Source organism: Sphaeramia orbicularis, chromosome 20 (genome assembly GCF_902148855.1).
Source record: "Sphaeramia orbicularis chromosome 20, fSphaOr1.1, whole genome shotgun sequence".
Classification (NCBI taxonomy): Eukaryota; Metazoa; Chordata; class Actinopteri; order Kurtiformes; family Apogonidae; genus Sphaeramia; species Sphaeramia orbicularis.
Genome location: NC_043976.1, coordinates 12,699,856 through 12,721,259, shown reverse-complemented (window position 1 = coordinate 12,721,259; position 21,404 = coordinate 12,699,856). Strand labels below are relative to the sequence as shown.

At 35.0% G+C, this 21,404-nt stretch overlaps 1 protein-coding gene across 2 annotated transcripts in view; it reads left to right on the top strand.

The window, feature by feature from the left end:
• The window catches only part of LOC115411368 (myomesin-1-like), a 76,426-nt gene that overhangs the window by 6,593 nt on the left and 48,429 nt on the right, over positions 1–21,404 (top strand). For both annotated transcript variants that reach the window (XM_030123474.1, XM_030123475.1), the window contains exons 5-11: positions 3,688–3,845; positions 4,009–4,101; positions 8,260–8,348; positions 11,959–12,000; positions 14,819–14,833; positions 15,489–15,650; positions 17,917–18,078. In XM_030123474.1, coding sequence (XP_029979334.1) covers positions 3,688–3,845; positions 4,009–4,101; positions 8,260–8,348; positions 11,959–12,000; positions 14,819–14,833; positions 15,489–15,650; positions 17,917–18,078 — 721 coding nt within the window. The remainder of the gene's footprint in view (positions 1–3,687; positions 3,846–4,008; positions 4,102–8,259; positions 8,349–11,958; positions 12,001–14,818; positions 14,834–15,488; positions 15,651–17,916; positions 18,079–21,404) is intronic.

Sequence of the window (21,404 nt, the reverse complement as noted above, 5' to 3'; positions counted from 1 at the left end):
ACTTATTCCATAAAGACCCAGTGCTACTTTTGTGGCAGTTCCCAAATTAATTTTTCTCTCTATTGAACCTTTCCTAAATTATTTATCACCATTTATTATCATATAATCCTCTGTATTTTGCATTTATTACAGTGAAAATTAGGTATTTTACTATATTAAATTCACTGATTCATTAAAGTTCTGATTAGAGTTGAAGGTTATTATATCAGAACAGAGAAAAAGTGACTTTTTCAGCAAAATATATCATTTACTGAACATAAATCATGTGTCCATCCACTGTTATTTATCAAACTCTATGGGTTTTACTGGTGAATCAATGTTGTAGAACAGGGGTGTCAAACTCATTTTGGTTCAGGGGCCATATTTAGCCCAATTTGATCTAAAGCGGGCCAGAACCAGTAAAATAATGACTTAATAACCTATAAATAATGACAAATACAAGTTTTTGTTTTAGTACAAAAAACCCCAATTAAATTATGAAAATATTTACATTTTACAAAAAAAAAAGATGTGAAAAACCTGAAAAACAGAAATTTCATTTGAAAAATTAGTGCAATTTTAACAATATTATGCCTCAACTTATTATTTATCCATGTTCATTACACACAATGTTCCATAAACATTTGGTAACAGGCAGAATATTGTTAAAATTTTGGAGTTTGGAACTAAAATTTGAACAATTTCTACAGTATTCCATCTCTTATTATTAATACAGCTACAGATCACAGTGGATCCATAAATGCACAAAACATTTAGTAAAAGGCAGAATATTGTTAAAATTGCACATTTCAGGTTGTTCATCTTTGTTTTTATTTATGTATTTATTTGTATTTTATTGGGAAAGAATAGTTTTGTTAATTTTAATATTCTCACACTGTAATGTTATTTTTTTCACTTACATTTTTTCCACAATTTTTCACAAAGAAAATGTATAGTTGTCATTAATTATGGGTTATTGTGTTGTTATTTTTACTGGAGATTACATTGGTCTGTATGTGGAACCTGAACCAAAATGATTTGGACAACCTGGACTGTTCAGGTTCATTTTTGCACTTTCATCCTGCGGGCCGGAATGGAACCTTTGGCGGGCCAGATTTGGCCCCCGGGCCGCATGTTTGACACCTGTGTTGTAGAAGATGTTCACTACAGAGCCTCTGAACATCCAAATGGGTCATATCTGATGACCACGAAAAGACGACAAACTGCATTTTACACCAATTATTTACTTGTATTGATAGGATTAGTGGATCAATAGACATTGAACAGTTTAGATCAGTAGATGCACTGCAAAAAAGGAGTGTCTAAAAATAAGATCAAAAACTAAATCTGAGGAAAAAGGTTTTTAAAACAAGTGAAATACCTATCCATGCAGTAAGATCATTTCACTTGACAAGATTCTTATATTAAGACTGTAAAATCTAGAAATAAGCATGTCTATAGATGTATGAACACTTAAAATAGAAAATTAACTCTTAAATTATTTAACACTTCTAAATCTAAGTTGTTTTTTTTTTATCTAAGAACCAAATCATTTGCAGTGTGGGTTCTGTCAGTGGATGTTTTGGTCTTTATAGGTTAAAGCCCTATCAGCCTGTCTGCGGGCGGAAAAAATTATATTAATATTCATCCACTATAAAAATATAATAAATCAGGACAATGAATGGTTTTTTCAACTTTTTCTCAAAGTTTAGACCCTAATGTTAATAAAAGTACATCAAAAGTGTATTTTAGTGCAAACTTTAATGTTCAAACATGATTTTTAATCTTTGCGGGGTGAAATATACGCTATTAAAAATCTCCGACACAAACATAGGTTTATACTTCTTCCATAAGTTTATACTTCTTCCTACTCCTTTTCGACCACGCAAAATTCAGACTTGTATGTGCTTGAAGATAGATTCTGTCCACTTAAATGTTATTTTGTTTATGTCTTAATTTGCTTTGTTTCGTTTTATTTTCTTTGCATGTTCGAAACAAAAAATAAAATAAAAAAAAACAATTAATTTATGCATATCATCGTCAATCCAGCCGAAAAAAAACAGGCGAGGATAAAAAATTCAAATTCCTCTTTTAGTTTGTTACAGTTTACTCAGGCATAGTAATAGATACAATATTTTAGACAATGGGAATAGATTCTGTGAGGTCTCTAAATGTCCACAGACACCAAGAACATCCATATGAACCTTATTATTGTGGTGTAATTCTTCATTTACTTTGGGTATGACTTTTTAGGCGTTTTTCCCCTGAAAATATGGTCATGGTTAAACAGGTTAAACACAACACGCCTCATCCTATCACACCGTGCATTTCCACATTAGAAACTCTCTTCTTTCTTGTGACACCAAAATTAAAAAGCTCTTCCAAACCTAATATTAAGCTGCCTAATCCAACTACATAGTCACCTTAATTAATATAAGTAACTGTAGCAGTGCTTAGAAATGATGAGTACTTGTGGTTGAGTGGTGGTTATTGCTGTTTCTTACACAAGGGGGATATTTATGTCCCTGGGTGATTATGTGAACCGTTCACTGAGCATCATAAAAGCCACAGTGACCGTCCCAGCTGGACTTATGTGTCTCCACCCTGCCAAATAGTCTTACTGTACGACTGGGTGACAAATTCCTCAGGTGATCGTGTTTCTTGAGACACAGGAAAGCAGCAGCCCAAGGGTGTTGTCATATTATAAGTTGAGTCACTGGATGTGTAACTGTGGAGCGTCGACACTCCTAGTTATTCATAGGACATAATGAATAACACCGACTCAGAACATGAACTGAAAAGCACACACAGCCTGCGTAAAGGATATGAAAATGTCTTGCTTGATTTATGGATGAAAATGCTCTGTCTCTGCTTAAAGCATGCGTTAAAATTTTCAGACGACTTTGTTTTAAATCAGGGGTGTCAAACTCATTTTAGTTCAGGGGCCACATTAAACCCAATTTGATCTCAAGTGGGCCGGACCAGTAAAAACAATAGCATAATAACTTGTAAATAATGACGACTCCAAATTTTTCTCTTTGTTTTAGTGCAATCAAAATTCAATTATGAAATATGTATATTTACAAACTATCCAAACAAAAATGATGTGAATAACCTGAAAAAACTGAGATTTCTTGAGGAAAAATAACTGCAATTTTAACAATATTACACCTCAACTTACCATTTACCATTTATACATGCATATTATGGATTGGATCTACAAAGGCACAAAATATTTAATAACAGGAAGTATAATGTTAAAATTTTACTTACAAAATTTCAAGTTTTTCAGATTTTATTGTTAATGGATAGTTTGTAAATGTTAATATTTTCATTAATGTAAGTTTTTACACTAAAACAAAGAGAAAAATATAGAGTTGTCATTATTTATAGGTGGAATTTAATGTTATGTTTTTCACAATAAACTAAGAAAATCTGGAGTCATTATTTATAGGTTATTATGCTATTATTTTAGTTGAGATCCCATTGTCCTGTATGTGGAACCTGAACTAAACGAGTTCGACATCTTTGATTGTTAATATCTGAAGTGTAATTTTTGCAAATTCATCCCGAGGGGCCGGACTGGAACCTTTGGCGGGCCAGTTTTGGCCCCCGGGCCGCATGTTTGACACCCCTGTTTTAAATGCTGCTTTAAACTCTTACTATGTTGATATTCATTTAATGCTAAAATACTGTCGATTTTTAAAGATCCATGAACACGAGGAACACTTCAAGCGCATGAACGAAGACAGCCTGATGCACTCCCCAGAGTTTGTGATTAAACCTCGCTCCCACACCGTGTGGGAGAAGCAATGTGTGCGGCTGCATTGCACCGTCAGCGGCTGGCCCGACCCAAGGGTGGTCTGGTAGGTCAAAGACGCACATCATCATACCATCACATGACCTACAGGCTGTGCTTCTGTCCTCTCAACATCCTGCTACAGCAAGTTTCCATGGCTTTATTCTTCTCTGTGTTTCATCTTTGTCACCTCTTTCTTCTTTTCATGTCTTTCTTGCTCTCACTATAAGGTACAAAAACAATGTGGCTATTGACCCCCTTGCCAACCCCGGCAAGTATAAACTAGAGAGCAAATACAGCGTTCACTCCCTGGAAATCAACAGGTAGGTGTTTGCGCCACAGTTCATTATCTCAAACCCTTATGGACATTCAAACTGTAGAAGATCATCCAACTTTGCAGGTATCTTCAGGCAAAAATATCATATTTGACCATCATTTGTACCATCTACTGTTCCCACATTAGACCTAGTGTGATACCAATAGTAAAATTCAACTAGAAATTTCTATTAAGGTGTTTTTTTTTATTATTATTATTATTATTATTATTTTAAATTATAAATTTACATGTACTTAGACATAAGGAACCACACAGACACAATACAAAAAAAAAAAAAAAATTATACAACAGACCGACAAACCTATTAAACACAAAAAAGAGAAAACAAAAAAAAAACCACACACAATAACAACAAGATAAATAATATTATCAACGCCTCTTTACAATGTTCAGGGCTGATTCAGAGTTAATATAATGTAGACCACTGGCATCAAACATGTAGCCCGGGGGATCCAGTCCGGCCCTTGGGATGAATTTGTGAAATGCAAAAATTACACAAAGATATTAACAATCCTTTTAGTTCAGGTTCCACATTCAGACCAATTCAATCTCAAGTGGACAGGACCAATAAAATACTATCATAATAACATAAATAATGACAACTCCAAATTTTTCTCTTTGTAAATGTAAATATTTTCATGTATTTACATTAAAACAAAGTATAATTTTGCAAAAAAAAAAAAAAGTGAATAACCTGAACAAATATGAACAATCTGTAATGTCTTAAGAGAAGTAAGTACAAATTTAACAAGATTCTGCCTGTTCCTAAATGTTTTGTGTGTTTGTAGATCCACTGTGATCTGTAACTTCTAATGTACATGTGTAAATGATAAACTGAGGCAGAATATTGTTCAAATTACACTTATTTTTTCAGTTTGTTCATGTTATTGACATTGTTTGAAAGGATAGTTTGTAGATGTAAACTTTTTCATAATGTAATTTTACTTTTTTTCGCTCTAAAACACAGAGAAAAGTTTGGAGTTGGCATTATATATTATCATGATATTATTTTACTGGTTCAGCCCACTGTAGATTAAATTTAGCTGTATGTGGCCCCTGAACTAAAATGAGTTTGACAGCCCTGATGTAGACTAACAACAAATTTCTCCATCTAAAGGACATAAGAGAAAGGAGGACACTCTTGTTGACAGTACAGAAAAAAGGATTATATTGTTGATAAAACTAATTTGTCCAAAACTAAATCTATTAAGGTGGTTTTTATTCTTGGACTAAACCACATCTATAAAACTGCCCAAAAGAGCTTGAGAAAATCCACATAGTTAGACCTCTATATGTATTTTATTGCCCCATTCCATTGTACACAGTGTACATAGAACATGAATTCATTTTAAATGAACTGTATTTTTCTCTGTTAAAGAATACCAACCAGCCAACGTGGGTCTTGGGATGCATTCACCATACTATCTTTTATGCCGTACAACGCTTATGCAATAGCAATGTTACACTAAATGTCACATTTATTTCTGTCCAGAGTTGTGTTAATTTTTGGCCAAAAACTTGTGTTGATGATGGTAGAGTTGGACAGCCATCTAAAGTCTTGGGTCACACGGCAAAAGTCCAAATCTTACCAAGTGTATTTTTCTCATTTCTAGTCAAAATATCTCATCACACTTAAAATAAGACATACTCACCTAAAGAGGAACTTTTCAGTGAGATATAAGAACTTGATTTTAGACAATAGATCTTGACAATTTTATTTCAATAAATCTTACCAAGATAATTTTCATTTGTTCCATTGGCAGATTTGTTTACTTAATTCAAGATTTTTTTTTTTTGGTTGATTCAAGCAAAAAAATCTGCCAATGGAACAGGTGAAAATTATCTTGCTCAGATTTCTTGAAATAAGATTTTCAAGATCTATTGTCTAAAAATAAGTTCTTATATCTCACTGAAAAGTTACTCTTTAGATGATTATGCCTTATTTTTAAGTGTGACGAGATATTTTGACTAGAAATGTGAAAAATACACTTGGTAAGATTTGGATTTTTTTCCAGTGCAGTCCAGAGTTCAGCTCTGGATTCACATGTCAGGTCTGTTTGTCTCATGATTCCTGTCTGACTTTTTCCAAATCTGATCCTGATGAATCCTGGTGTTGTCATCTCAGAATATTTCTGCATCATCAAGAGAAAAATAACCCTCTGATGTTCAGACCTGGGTATTCAGTATATTCAGGTTCAACTGAACTAAATTTTTGGACAAATAACGTTACTGAAAATAAACCTGACCGACTGACTCAACCCCAGATCATAACACTGCCCCCACAAGCTTATACTGTAGGCACTAGGCATGATGGGTAATAAATTCATCCCCTTCTCTTCTCACCCTGATGTGTCCATTACTCTGAAACAGGGTCAATCTGGACTCATCAGACCCCTGACCTTTATCCACTGAAACACAGTCCAGTCTTTATGTTTTCTGTCAAACTGATGGTCATTTAAGACATAAGAACCAGTGATTCCAACTAATATTACAGCCTTTTGTTGTAAGTTTGTACATTTACAGAAAAGTTCAAAAGAATAAATCATTGTAAAGGAACATATGAAATCACTGGTTTGTGGACAGCATGTATACATTCCCCATCTAAGACACTTAAGCAGTAACTTCCTGTTTCAGCCAAGGTTATGGACACTTTAAATCACAGGTGTCAGACATAACCACTCCACCAAAGGATCCAATCTGGAATGAATTTGTGAAATGCAAAAATTATACTGAAAATATTAACAGTCAAGGATGTCAAAATCATTTTAGCCCAGGTTCCACATTCAGACCAATTTGATCTAAAGTGGATCAGACCAGTAAAATACTATCATAATAACTTATAAATACTGACAATTCCATTTTTTTCTCTTTGTTTTAGTGTAAAAACTTAAAAATACATGAAAATGTTTACATTTAGAAACTATCTTTTCACAAAAATTGGGAGTAATCTGAACAAATATGAACGACATGAAATGTCTTAAGAGAAGTAAATGCAATTTTAACAATATTCTGTCTGTTACTAAATTTTTTTTGTGTTTGTAGAGCCACTGTGATCTGTAAGGTGTAATTTACATGTTGTTATGGAAAAATAATACTCTACTAATTCGTCTTCAAAAAAGAAGGGTCAGTTCAAGCGTTCAGTGTCAAAGAAATCCCTTTATTTGGAGCTCCATAGAGAGAGATATCACTCAGACAAAAGGCTGAGACGGTCTGAACCCAAAAATACAAATCACAATGTAGTCTTCTGTCTCCCATGAGAAAATTATGATGTGTCGAAAGTGTTTTGGTTAGTGTCAGGAACTTAGAGATAAGACCCCTGGGAGAAATGTTGGTTTGGCCTTCTACTCTAGACAAAACACAAAAGAGGTCCAAACTGCTCTATAATGCACAGTGACATGAATATATCTGAAATAGAGTTAGAAGTCTATATGACTTATGAAATATTTGAAAATATATATGAATATATATGGATATAAGTAATTGCCATTACAATGTGTAAATGATAAACAGATGCGTAATAATGTTAAAATTGACTAAATATTTTTAAAGATATTTCAGGTTGTTCACATTATTCACATGTTTAATGAAACTTTGCAGATGTAAACATTTTCATAATGTAATTTTCCTTTTTTTCTACTGTTATTATTTTACTCCAGATCATGTTGGGCTGAATGTGACCCCTGAACCAAAATGAGTTTGACACTCCTGCTTTAAATGAACGGTTCCTGTCTGCCATAGATAAGCAGTAGATAGAGTATTTCTAAACACAGCCTAGATCCCATCGGACCATGTTAACATGCAGCTAAACCACTTAAAAGGGAGCAGTTGTGCTTATCTTCTTATCAGGAATCGTCTACTGAAGTCTGTTGGAGTTGGTTTTATTTTGCATATTCCAGATAATTTCATGCAGTGAAACTCATAACACCTGGTGCCAGTGACATCACCAGTGGTATCTATTTATTGCCAGAGTATTCCTGGCCAAGAGTTATGGAATGCTTTACAGTTGCTGCTCTCATAGCTGGTATTATTGACATGGCTGCGAGGGCTGAGGTTGAGGTGGAGGAAGGGCACCGTACACGTGAATCCTTAGGGGCTAGAATGTTCGTATCGTGGACATTGACCATCTGACGCTCTCCTTTTTCAGATGTGATTTCGATGACACGGCGCAGTATCGCGTCTCTGCCATGAACTCCAAAGGAGAGCTGTCTGCGTTTGCCTCCGTCGTTGTCAAGAGTAGGTTTCACCAAGTCTCGGCATCATCACATTTCAAAGCTCACTTCCCATTCTCACCATTAAGCAGTACTTTAACATATTTCTGAACCATCAGTATATACTTCACTACAAGTTCAAATAGCATGGAAGTTTTCTATAGCAGTCATTCCCAAACTTTTCACTTTTTGAGAGAAATGTGCTGTTTCATCATGAAAAATACATTCTGAATTGCCATAGAGCTACACTTTAACTGACTCCTCCACTGTCATAACGCAGTCTCTTAAGGCCTACTTTTACATGTTTTTCCAGGATTTTGTTGCATCTTTTGTGCCAATTTAATCTTTTGCATCTTTTTTATGCTGATATATCATTCTAGCCTGGCCAGCCATCCATCTTTCTCAGTGAAAAATAGGTGCTTCTATGAAACTTGGTTCATTTTGGTAACTGGCACTTTGCTAGGTTTTTATACCCAATAATAAAAGAGAAATTTAGACATATTTCCCCCAAGATGTACCTAATGATAACCTCAGATAAATAGAAAAAAAAAAATTACACTCTTGCTTTGAACCATCCCAAAATGAATGCATTTTTAATAAAATATTGGGGCCAAAAATAGGACCAAAATTGGGACATGAAAAGCTACCTGTGTGTCAGTGCATTTGATGTGGAACACATGGCTGTAAATGGTCTTATATAGCACTATAATTAAAGACACTGTGTTAAATTTGACATTCCTAGTGGTTTTTCTAATCCAGACATGCAGGTTTTTCATGAACCAGCAGTCTCATTCCAGGTTTCACGTGTAACGCAAGTGGACACAATGGTACCTGCCAATTTAAACACAAATAAATCGAGAGTGATTTTGCAACAGTGGCCATTTTTGTGAAACACTCTGCTTTGCATAATTTGTTCAATTCCCAAAATGTACCTGTGAGAGAATAAAAAGATATTTAAAAGGAAAAAAAAAGTAGCACATCATTTCCATGTCCTTTTTACCATGTTACATGAAGATTTTTGTATTAAAAATAAATTAAAAAAATAAAAATGTGTTTTATCTGAAAAATAGTTTCTCTTTTATCTCAGTAAATATTTATTTCTAAAATAAAATTGTTTATTTCTTTGTATTTTATGGATTGTTTGTTTTATCTTGTTGTACAGTGTCCTTGGGTGTCTTGAAAGGCGCTTATAAATAAAATGTATTATTATTATTATTATTATTATTATTATTATTATTATTATTATTATTATTATTATTAAAATAGACCCAAAGTGCTTCCAAACTTGCTTCATAACACTAGTCTACATCTGGTTTGAATTTTTAGCCCCCATGTCCTGTTTTTAGGGACCAGTTTCACAGAAGCATCCAAATCCGTCTGGAATCGCGGAATCCAAATATGAAGGCGCCAAGTAAACCACTCACAGATAAGATGGATGTGACACTTTTGTCAGAGAAAACTTAAGAATACAGGGTGTAATCTGTTATTCAAACCTTATTTTTGAATCAAGTAAACAACCAACAACTGTTGTAAAGAGATTTGCAGACTTGGAACCAGTAGTGTAGTGGTCCCTGGAGAAGTGGGTATACTCTCAAATTTTGCTTTTTTTTTTTTTTTTTTTTAAGTTGTCCAGAAGAACGCCCTGTTTTAGAAACAGTGACTTGTTAGACTTCTCTATTTAGTTTACCCAAAAATCCATCAGTAGTATTTGCTCATTATTAAAAAATGATCATGACTTGATCAGGAGCCGTTTATAGGTTTCACTGGTCACACAAGCAGCTGCATGAATGAAAAATGTATTCAACATGAGGCAAACATAGCATAATGTTAGCCTTTCATAATGTTAGCCTTTCATAATGTTAGCCTTTCATAACGTTAGCCTACTCACACAGTTTAACTATTGGTGACAACATCTCTTCTTCTCTAAATGTGCAGTCATATGGACAGTATTTAAAACAGTGACTCATTCTGAAACCACCTTAAAACTTTCCTCAGAATTATATATTTCACGAAAGTAGGTTCTCTCAATACGTGCCACTCACTTGAAAGATGTTTATTCTGTCTTTCTCGTTTACATTTCCGATAATCGCGCATCTTCCAACCAGTCGTGCAGTGACCTGTCAATCAGGTTCCAGAGGTGGCCAGTGCTAGTTAGCAATATTTTTTTCGGCATGACCTGCCCTACTCTTCCTCTGATTGGTTCATCGATCTTCATGACTAAAGTTAACCAAGTCATAACCAAGTCATAACCAAGGTCATAGCTTCACCACCCAGGGGAAAAAAATGGGCAGTTTGGCTCAGATCCTACTGAATGGTGTGTATCATGGGGATTTAGAAGTGGGTATACACAATGAGGACTGAAAAATAAGTAAGTATACGCCGTATACCACCGTATACCCTAGACTATACCACCGCTTGGAACTGACTTTGACACGCGACAAAAAAAAGCTGTTGCATATGACGCGTTGTGAAACACCCACCCCCCAGACTTGTGATTGGTCGGTATAGAATAGCTCGAGCATATTTCACAGCAATTCCAAACTATTTTCTTAGTATTAAATACACTCTTTTACATAACATATATCCCTACAATGTTATTTTGTCTTGATTCTCTGATGTGAAAGAAATATGTAACTTTTGTCATTCTTACTCTGAAACTACTCTACACTTTTTCTTTTTATGTGAACATTCTTTTAATTTCTGGTCCAAAATTGAAAAATATATCATATCTAAAAGTAATAACAAGATAACTATAACATCCCAAAGTGTAATGACTTATTTTAAACATGATATTCACAATTTAGAATTTGTTGTAAATTTGTTCATCTTATTTGGAAAACTTCATATACATAAAAATAAATACACTAAAATACACCCAAATTTTAAAATCTTCCTGTTGGAATTTGAAAATTATATTAAATCTTTAGAATTTATCCATAATGAAAAAAAAAAAAAAGAAGCTCTAACACCCTGGCTATTTATAAACAATTCTTTAATATTGACTGAACTCTCTGTTGTATTTATTTATTTATATTTGTTAGATCTGTTATTTTTATTTAATTATTTACTTTTTGATACTATTATTTGTATATTATGCTTTGTATCTTTCATTACTTTCTTAAACTTATATGTTCAAATGCTTTTTCCCTTTTGACATCTTGTTGTTTGTTCACATTTTTGTACTGTATACTTAAATGTTTTCAGTACAGTTGGAAAAAAAAAAAATAAGGGAAGTCATCATAAAATTAAAAAAAAAAAAAAAAAAAAACAGTATTGAATACACTGTGAAAACCGGATGGCTGACCAGGCTAGTATCATTCATCTCTTATCTGTCTTGTTATGTAATTTTCCTTTGGTTGTGTCTTTTACATCATTTTTTGTTTATTCTCCTTTGCATTTCACAGAAAAATAAATTCACGTTACATTGTTTCTGTAACTCTGAGACCCATTTTGATTCCTTCCCCAAAGGTTGAGAAACACAGCTGTATTCTAATACACTGATCATAAATAGTCTGAACAACACAACCTGAGCAATAACATACTCATACATTGTCAGTATAATTACATGTACTTTTTTGTGTAACACTGCTAGTGTACATGTGTGGTTTAACAACTGCTGTTGTTGTTGATCATAGGGTTCAAAGGTGAAGTTGATGAGAACCTGCCAGCACCCAGACGTAAGTGTTTGTTTATAGCTTCAGTATTATTTATTACCAGAGAAGAGCAGAAGATACATTAAAAAAAATATTCACGCACAACAAACTGTTGGATCTTGTTATATTGTTACAACTTAGTTTTAGCAAATATTAGTCCATTCAGTAAAGTCCAAAATGCTAAACAGTGTTAGCATCCATGGCTAATGACTAAATATTGGCTGCTTTTTGACTGTAGATCTTTTTCACAGCAGGTATTTTGGCTGGTAAGAGCAGGAAAAACGCAGGTGTTACTGATAATATCAATGATGGCTGTGTTTCATTTCGTTGCCCCTGAAGGTCAACCGGCATGCACAACTCCAAGTCCTGAAACCGATACGCCTAAATGGGACGCAGCCATTTGTAATGATATCATTTTATCCCTTAACAAGTCAAAATGTTTCCTGTGAAAAGGTCAATTGGTGCATTAGTTTCTCCTTGAAGCACGTTGAGGCAGGACGTTCAACATTGTTCACATCTAATTGCTAATTCTGGATTTTTGCTCTATTATGTTGTATTTCTGCTGCACAGCAGGGAGTTGTGCAAATTGAACTTAATTTTTACACTAAGTATTTTTCAGTCATTCTGCATAATTGAAATCAATGATGCTGGAATGTGGACAGTGTTGGGAATGTTACTATTAGAATGTAATAGATTACAGATTACTGTGCTATACTGTCTGAAACTCTAGTAGTTTAAATACCTAATGCACGTAATGTAACCTATTACACTTTTTGATTACTTGTCTAACATTTCTTTAAAGTTGGAAATAAACATGCAAACTTACAGTAGACCACACCGATGATTGTGAACTTTTAATTGTGATTGGAATGATTGGATTTCAAAGAAAAACTTAAAAACTAATCAAGAGGGTACACTATAAGAACAAAAATACTTGGACATATCACACCTACAGCTTGTCTGATTATCCATTCCTGTTGATCTGAGACATTATGATGAAAATGTCATGTTAGTCATCGTCAGTAATTATCATGTTAAGATTTATTTTCGTCCTGAGAGAGAGTTGAAAAAAACTTGTGTTTCAAAATTATTAATTACGTAAGGTTGAACCTTATTATCCACAAAGTGAAGAAGTGTCTTTGGTTTCACATACAGAAACAGAATATACATAAAAAAGCGGAAACACAATTTACACAAAAATCAAAATCAACACAGTAAGAAAATTGTAGACCTTGGGCTCAGTTACAGGGAATCAATCCAGTTCAACAATTTAACACTTTAATCACTGTTACTGCTTGTCCTGAATATATATTATTATTGCTGTGTTTTACAGTCAAAACATGATCATTAAAATCTAGATGTTGGACATTTAAAACATTTTAAATGAAAAAAGCAACTGGAATAAAATTAACCCTTTATAGGGCACTCAAAGAAATACACTGAAATTCCAGATTTCAAGCTTAATGTGTTATTGGAGAACATAACAAGACTTTATTACTTTAATGAAATTTTTCAACATTTTTTATTGTTATGTAGAAAATCAAGGTCAGTGAAGTTGACATATTTGGTTCCTTACCCATAAGAGGCAAAAAATACATGAAATACAATGAACATCATTCCTTACATTAGTACCGTTACTTCATGGTACCTAACAAAGCAGGTACCTCACTGTTCATGCAGAGGTGGACCTTACAGACCCTGTAGACCACATTGGACCTGAGACTGTTGCCTCACTGTAACTAGTGCTGTCACTGTCTTGTAATGTGGAAATTACCAAAAATAGTAACTTGCCTGATAAAGGGTTGGATTAAAACAAACCCTGGAACATTCTGTTAGTGTATTATATGACAATGTAAACAAAATTAACCTTGATGACAGCATAAAAATGTTATGAATAATATTTACGTATATTATGGTATTTGTCATAATGGTTATGTTGCCCAACCAAGGTTATTACGAAAACTAACGAAATGATGAAAACTAGAATTGAAAAAACATTTTCGTTAACTGAAATAAATAAAAACTATAATTAAAAGAAAAAAATGGTAGCTAACTGAAACTGTATTGTGTGCTTACAAAACTAACTGAAACTAATAAAAATTATGGGTAAAATTCCCTGTTTTTGTCTTTGTCAATGTCGGACTGATACGAACACAATTTATTTCGCTCTAGCAATTTTAGCTAGCAGCACCGTACGATACTTCACGGTCCGTCACTTCTCGTCACTTGTCGTTTAGAGTCGTCTTCCGGTCCTCATTCTACCTGGAAACATGGAGACTAAAGATGGGAGAAAGCAGCAGAGTCCTTTACGGGATTTATTTGAATACGACGGAGAAGATGATAAAAGATACGACAAAACTAAAACTAAACTAAAACTAAGCATTTAGAAAAAAAAAAAAAAAACTACTAAAAATTAGCAAACCTGTTCTAAAAATGAATTAAAACTAACTGAATTAGAGAAAAGAAAGTCAAAACTAAATAAAACTAAACTACAATGAAAAAACCAAAACTATTATAACCTTGCACCCAACCAACTGTTAACAATGAAACACCTGAATGCAACATGTCCCAGTAGTTTTGTCCGTATAGTGAATTCTCAGATATAATTGTTTTTAATCACTACCATTTTATTCTCATAGTACATGTGATATCCTACAGCTTCATTTACTTTCCAGTCTAATTGATGTCACATGTTGTTACTAATTCCCCAACACTGATGTGGATTAATCCTCTGTGATAATTGACCTCAGTGGTGGGTGGAGTGGGGCTGGTGTGGGGGAAACCGTGGCTGCTACTGCATTAACAACTTTCTTGTTTCTTTGATGCTGCGGCGGCATTGCAGGGGCCAAAACTACAGGTAACAGGGTGACAGGAACCTGGTTTGAGAAGGTTTTGATGTATTCACTGATGATGTGTCCATGCATGGCCACTTTTGTCTGTTTGACTTTACAGTATTCTAGAACTGTGACATATGTAGACGTTATGCAGTGAGAATGGCTCTTGACATGTAGTTAGTGGAGTAGATAGATATTAAAGTAAGATAATGTTAACTTCAATTAAAAGAGTTTTGGTTGTATTTATCATAGATGTGTTTTTTTTTGTCCCAAATAACTTGTCATACAAGTTATTTTGTTCAACTTCTTGAACATCTGAAATGGTTGATATTGGGTGTTTTTCTTAACGTCACCAGATTTTCATGCTTCTGTGCTGCTTCACTGTTCAATGCATGAAACTCAAATGTTCCTCAAATGTCCTTTCAGTCACTGTGTTGGTCTATATTTGTGTTAGTGGCTTTTATCCACATTTGACAAATGTTTTTCATCTTTTTGTGTGACTGCCACGCTGTGATGTAGCAGCATTTATCTGGGGTTTTCTCTGGATATGTAATGATTTGTCTTTTTTCACTGTCATATTTTTTCTTATTTTTAGTACATTTGTCGTGTGTGTGAACAGTTTCCACATGAACATGTTGGTCAAAGCTCTGATTCTTCTGCCTCATGCTTTGTCTGTAGAGGGTCCTGTGTCTGAGTACGGCATTACCTTCCAGACTCATATTGTGGATAGGTTTGGGGTTTCATTCGGAAGAGAGGGTGAAACCATGAGTCTGGGGTGCACAGTCGTCATCTACCCGGTTCTGCACCGGTACCAGCCTGAGGTCCAGTGGTACCGAGATGGTAAGACTCATCATTACCTTCGCCAAGGAGGTTATGTTTTTACCGGCGTTGGTCTGTCTGTCTGTCTGTCTGTCTGTCTGTGTGCAAGATAACTCAAAAAGTTATGGACGGATTTGGATGAAAATTTCAGGAAATGTTGATACTGGCACAACGAACAAATGATAAAATTTTGGTAGTGATCGGGGAGGGGTGGCACTGATCTGCCTTGGTAGGGGTCTGCACACTCTGAGTGCTTTTCTAGTTTAACTCGTTTCACAGCCCTCCCAAACCTCAGTGACATGCGGTGAGGTTGATGACTGCTGAGGTAGATCTACAAATATATGAACCCAAAAGAGGATCTTATTCACCATTTGATTGTCAACAGTAAACAGGTCATGTTTCCTGTCTCATATCATCATTCTTTACATGACGCATATTTCATTTAGGGTCATATTTAATTACCTCCGCCAAAGAGGTTATGTTTTTGTCGGCGTTGGTTTGTCTGTCTGTTTGTTTGTTTGTTTGTATGTCCGTGTGCAAGATAACTCAAAAAGTTATGGATGGATTTGGATGAAAATTTCAGGAAATGTTGATACTGGCACAAGGAACAAATGATTAAATTTTGGTGATGATCGGGGTGGGGGGGCGGCACTGATCTCCCTTGGCAGAGGTCTGCGCTCTACAAGTGCTTTTCTAGAAAAGAGAGCCCCCCACCCCCACCCCCGATCACCACCAAAATTTAACCATTTGTTCCTTGTGCCAGTTTCAACATTTCCTGAAATTTTCATCCAAATCCGTCCATAACTTTTTGAGTTATCTTGTACACAGACAGACAGACAGACATGGGGGGGGGGGGCACTGATCTGCCTTGGCGGAGGTCTGCGCTTTCCAAGTGCTTCTAGTTTTCAATCAAATTATGTTGGATATGTAATCTTCCATTTTGAGATTAAGGAAAAGAGAAGGAAAAATAAACCAATCACTGCGCCTGACTCGCACAGTAGCTAGAAGAACCTGTGTGCTCAGTAGTGTCCCCTGTCCTGAAGCAGGAGTACTGGCTGCCTCACCAAGTGCCGTTTTTATGCAGTTTTATGATTGATCTGCTAGACTGAACAAGCTACACTCATAAATTTTATACATTATCCAGACTATAGAAAGTCAGGGTGTATAATCAAAGTGTTTAAAACCATTTTATTAACAATATACAGAGACACGGCAACACACTCTAATTGCATGGGATGAGGCACAGTTTGTGAAGGATTATGTGCCGCGCCGTATGCCTCTTCCGTGTATTTGAACAGGAAATTCAGAAATTCAGCAATTTTGAATTGAAAAATAATCTAAATTATTGGAATTGAATGGAAAATGCGTTCATTCATTCATTACCTCTGCCAGGAGGTATTGTGATCACTTTGCTTTGTGTGTTTGTTTGTTTGTTTGTTTGTTTGTTTGTTTGTTTGTTTGTTTGCGAGATAATTAAAAACGTTATGGACGGATTTTCATGAAATTTACAGGAAATGTTGATACTGGCACGAGGAACAAATGATTAAAGTTTGGTGGTGATCGGGGGGTGGGGGTGGGGGGGGCAGATCTGTCTTGGCGGAGGTGGAGGTCTGCGTTCTCCAAGTGCTTTTCTAGTTCCTTCCTTCCTCCCTCCCTCCCTCCCTCCCTCCCTCCCTCCCTCCCTCCCTCCTTCCATCCTTCCTTCCTTCCTTCTTTCCTTCCTTCCTTCCTTACTTCCTCCAACCATCCATCCATCCATCCATTCCTTCCTTCCTTACCTCTCTCCTCCCCTCACTCCCTCCATCCTTCTTTTCTCCCGCCTTCCTTCCTTCCTTCCTTCCTTCCTTCATTTATTCATTCACATACCTTTTAAAAAAGAAAGAAGTGTAAACACATTAAATTGTGCATTTACATTATGTGAAATGGGACACCCTGGGAAGCTGAAGAGCTTTTTGAGGGGGACCCAGGCACAAAGAATAAGTCACACATGTAACAACTAATACAACACATTTGACAGTAAGACAAACCCAAAAATACCCAGCCTCTTCAAGCACACACACTCTCACACAGTAGGGGTTTACAAGGTTTTACAAGTAGGAGTTTATAGAACAGATCAGCGGACAAATAACATTTATTTTAATTTATCACTATTTGTTTTTTTCTTCTTATAATGACAGGTGAGGCTCTACCTCCCTTATATCACACATGTGTTCAGAGATCTGCAACTTAATTTGTAAGAAATATACTGTTCTTTTGCTTTGCTAATACTTTCTGTCGTGTCCTCCAGACGTCCTGCTGTCTCCTTCTAAATGGTACCAAATGCACTGGAGTGGAGACAAAGCCACACTGACGTTCACACACCTCAACAAGGAGGATGAGGGACTCTACACCCTACGTGTCACCACCAAGTCTGGTTATGAGACCTACTCAGCCTACTTGTTTGTCCGAGGTAGGTAGGACACCCAGTATACATGTTGCATTATCCTCAGAAACTGTACATGACTCATCTCATCAAATCTCTAAAAGGCCTAGAACTATTTTTTGCCAACTTCCAAATTATTTGTTGCCTATGTTTAATGATTCCTCAGTGATTTATTATAATATTATCCTTAGCATTTTGCATTTTTTAGTCAAAATCAGGTATTTAGGTACACTGGCCATATAGAGGTTAATAAAATGTCAGTGCAAATTCAAAGGTTATAATATCAGAACAGAGAAACAGAGATTTTCAACAAACCAAATATAAAAACAAGCATCTACAACCACTGTCATCAGTGGAACTACTTGAGTTTTATTGGTGTTTTATGGAGCCTCTGAATATCCAAACGGATCATATCTGATACCACTGAAACTGTATTTTACTTGAATTATTTAAATCTATTGATAGGATTACTGGTTCCGAGGTTATTAAACATTTTACATCCGTAGGGTCTTTTAGTCACCGCCGGCTGTTTAGGTTAAAATCAAATACACTGTTGGATAAAGTTAGATTGATTTTGTTTTCTAGTTTTTTATTCGTATTTATACACATCAGTACCACCTTTGACCTGGTGCAATGATTAGATAATGAGTCCCAGATGCACTTTATCTATCACGAATAAATCATAAATCATCACACACAGTCATTTTATTAGAAGAGGTAAAAATACTTTATTCCAACTTCATGACCATCAGTGTGTATACAGCACACACTGCATACATCCACATATACATCTTCTCGACTGTAATTCAGGCCTGATTCCTCTAGTGTTTGTGGTTAGTACATGTGTGAAGGTCAAAGACACGGCTACATCCCCTGGCACCTGATGACCATACCACATTTAATAGACAAGTGTTTGAAGGTAAGTGCGTGGTTTTAAATAGGATATTTCCATTAGGCTCTGTTCTCTGGCTTCCATTCGAACACTGTGGAAAAAGTGGTCAGTGAAGCTTATCTCCACTGCCTTCAGAGACAGTCTGACCTTTAAACTTTCAGCTTCTCCAGAGGAACCATGTCGAGTATGAACACACTGGATAATACACCCTGTTGTTGTCCTGTCACTGCTGAGGGGCTCCCTTTAAAAAAGAAGCTCCTGTTGGAGGTCTTCAGAATAAAAATACTATATGAGCCCTTCTGTTGTTGAGCTATTCACAGGGAGCTCAGATATGGAATGAGTCTGGCGTTGATCCCAAATAAAATACTGATGTCTGCCTCCAGGAGGAACAATAGGCTGCCCAGTTTCCTTACAACTCTTTCCAACAAACCCTTAGATTATTATTACACTTGTATTTCTGTATTAGACTGAAAAGGTCCAGTGTGTTTTTACAGTGTAGCCTACAGGCATCCAAATGTAGGACTGTACAGGGTGGGGAAGCAAAATTTACAATATTTTGAGGCAGGGATTGAAAGACAGTGTATGACCAATTAGTTTATTGAAAGTCATGAGAATTTATTTGCCACAAGAAAATTGACATAATAGAAAATGTTTTTATTCTATGTGTCCTCCTTCTTTCTCAATAACTGCCTTCACACGCTTCCTGAAACTTGCGCAAGTGTTCCTCAAATATTCGGGTGACAACTTCTCCCATTCTTCTTTAATAGTATCTTTAAGAAAGTCGACATTGCTGTGTGATGTTCTATTGGTAGCATGTTCTAAAACGCCCCAAATAGCAGAATCCAGAGGGTTTAGACCTGGGCTAGAAGGCGGCCATAAACATGATTCCCAAAAATTGCTAAAGTTGGATTTGTTGCTGTTGTCAACAAGTGTTTTGGTGTTCTTGTGTAAGATTTTAACTTCAAATCATATTTTACTGCATTTCTAACGGTCTTGTTGTCTACCTCAAGTTCAATTGCCATTTTTCTCATGGATTTGGTTGGATCCTTTAGGATTTTGGATTTGAGAGCTTTAATAAAAGCTTTGGTACGTTTTTTGTTGCTTCCTCCACTTCCAGACTTTCTGGTAATAGTTTTGCTCATAGTCATTCTCTTCTTTACATTATAAACAGTCTTTATGGACACTCCAACTATTTTTGAAATCTTCTTTGGTGTAACGAGTGCATTCAGCAAATCACACACTCTTTGACGTTTGCTTTCCTGATTACTCATATGGGCAAAAGTTTCTGAAAAGGTATGGATAATAGTGTTAGGTATGATTATGACATCAATATATGTTTGGTTTCAAAACAACTGACGTAGTGCCTGCTGAGAAAAAACAACTAAATGTTCATTGTAAATTTTGCTTCCCCACCCTGTATAATAATAATAATAATAATAATAATAATAATAATAATAATAATAATGACGATAATAGTAGCAGTAATAACAGTGAACTCTTAAACTACAGACATTCCTCTCTGTTAATGATTTTAAAATATAAATTTTGTGTAGTGTATATTGGTATGGATAATTATGTAGTAATTATGTAGTATACGGATATTTATGTAGTAAATTGATAGATATGTAAACCATGGTTAGTAGAAAGGGGTGGGAATTTTTAAAATAGTGCATACTTCTGTCCACTCCTTTTTTGAACTTGTTCATATTATGATTTGATGATGCTTATATTATTTTTTTTTTTTACACGTATTTTTACACGTATGTTTACATGTATTTTTTTTCCCTCAATTTTAGACATGTTCGTTCGAATTAAATTCATTCATTCATTGATTCATTCATTTATTCATTCAGAAGCGTCACAGAGAATGCCGTGAAGGAGGAATGTCGCTGTTTTTCTAATCCCAATAGGACTTCCTGGTTAAATAAAGGTAAATAAAAATAGTAATTAATAAAATAATATTTGTAGTATTTACATTAGGTTACAATCACATTAAAATAATAAAAATGTTAATAGAGCAAACATTGTTTCTACGTTGGACACATTTCTGTGGCCACCATAAAGGAGGGTATTCAAGTGGTTTCAGTCTGGCATTTCACCACTAGAGGCCAGTAAATACCAAACACTGAATCTAATTAACCCTTTCATGCATTAATTATGAGAACCTTAGTTGAGGTCTTTTTTTTTTTTTTTTTTTTTTGAGTGTTTTTATTCCTCCTTAGGCATGAAAAAAAAACAATACAATTGAGTTGTTTTTTTCATGGATTTACAAAAATATCCACTAAGCTACACCATGCATTATATTCTTGAAGCACAGAAACATATATTTAAAACCCAATATCAGAAAATGATATGAAAACAATGAAATAATAACATGTTTAATGCTGCTAATCTAATATTTTCTCACATTTTAACAGATTCTAATACTAGTTATTACTCACTTCATGGTGATAATATGCAA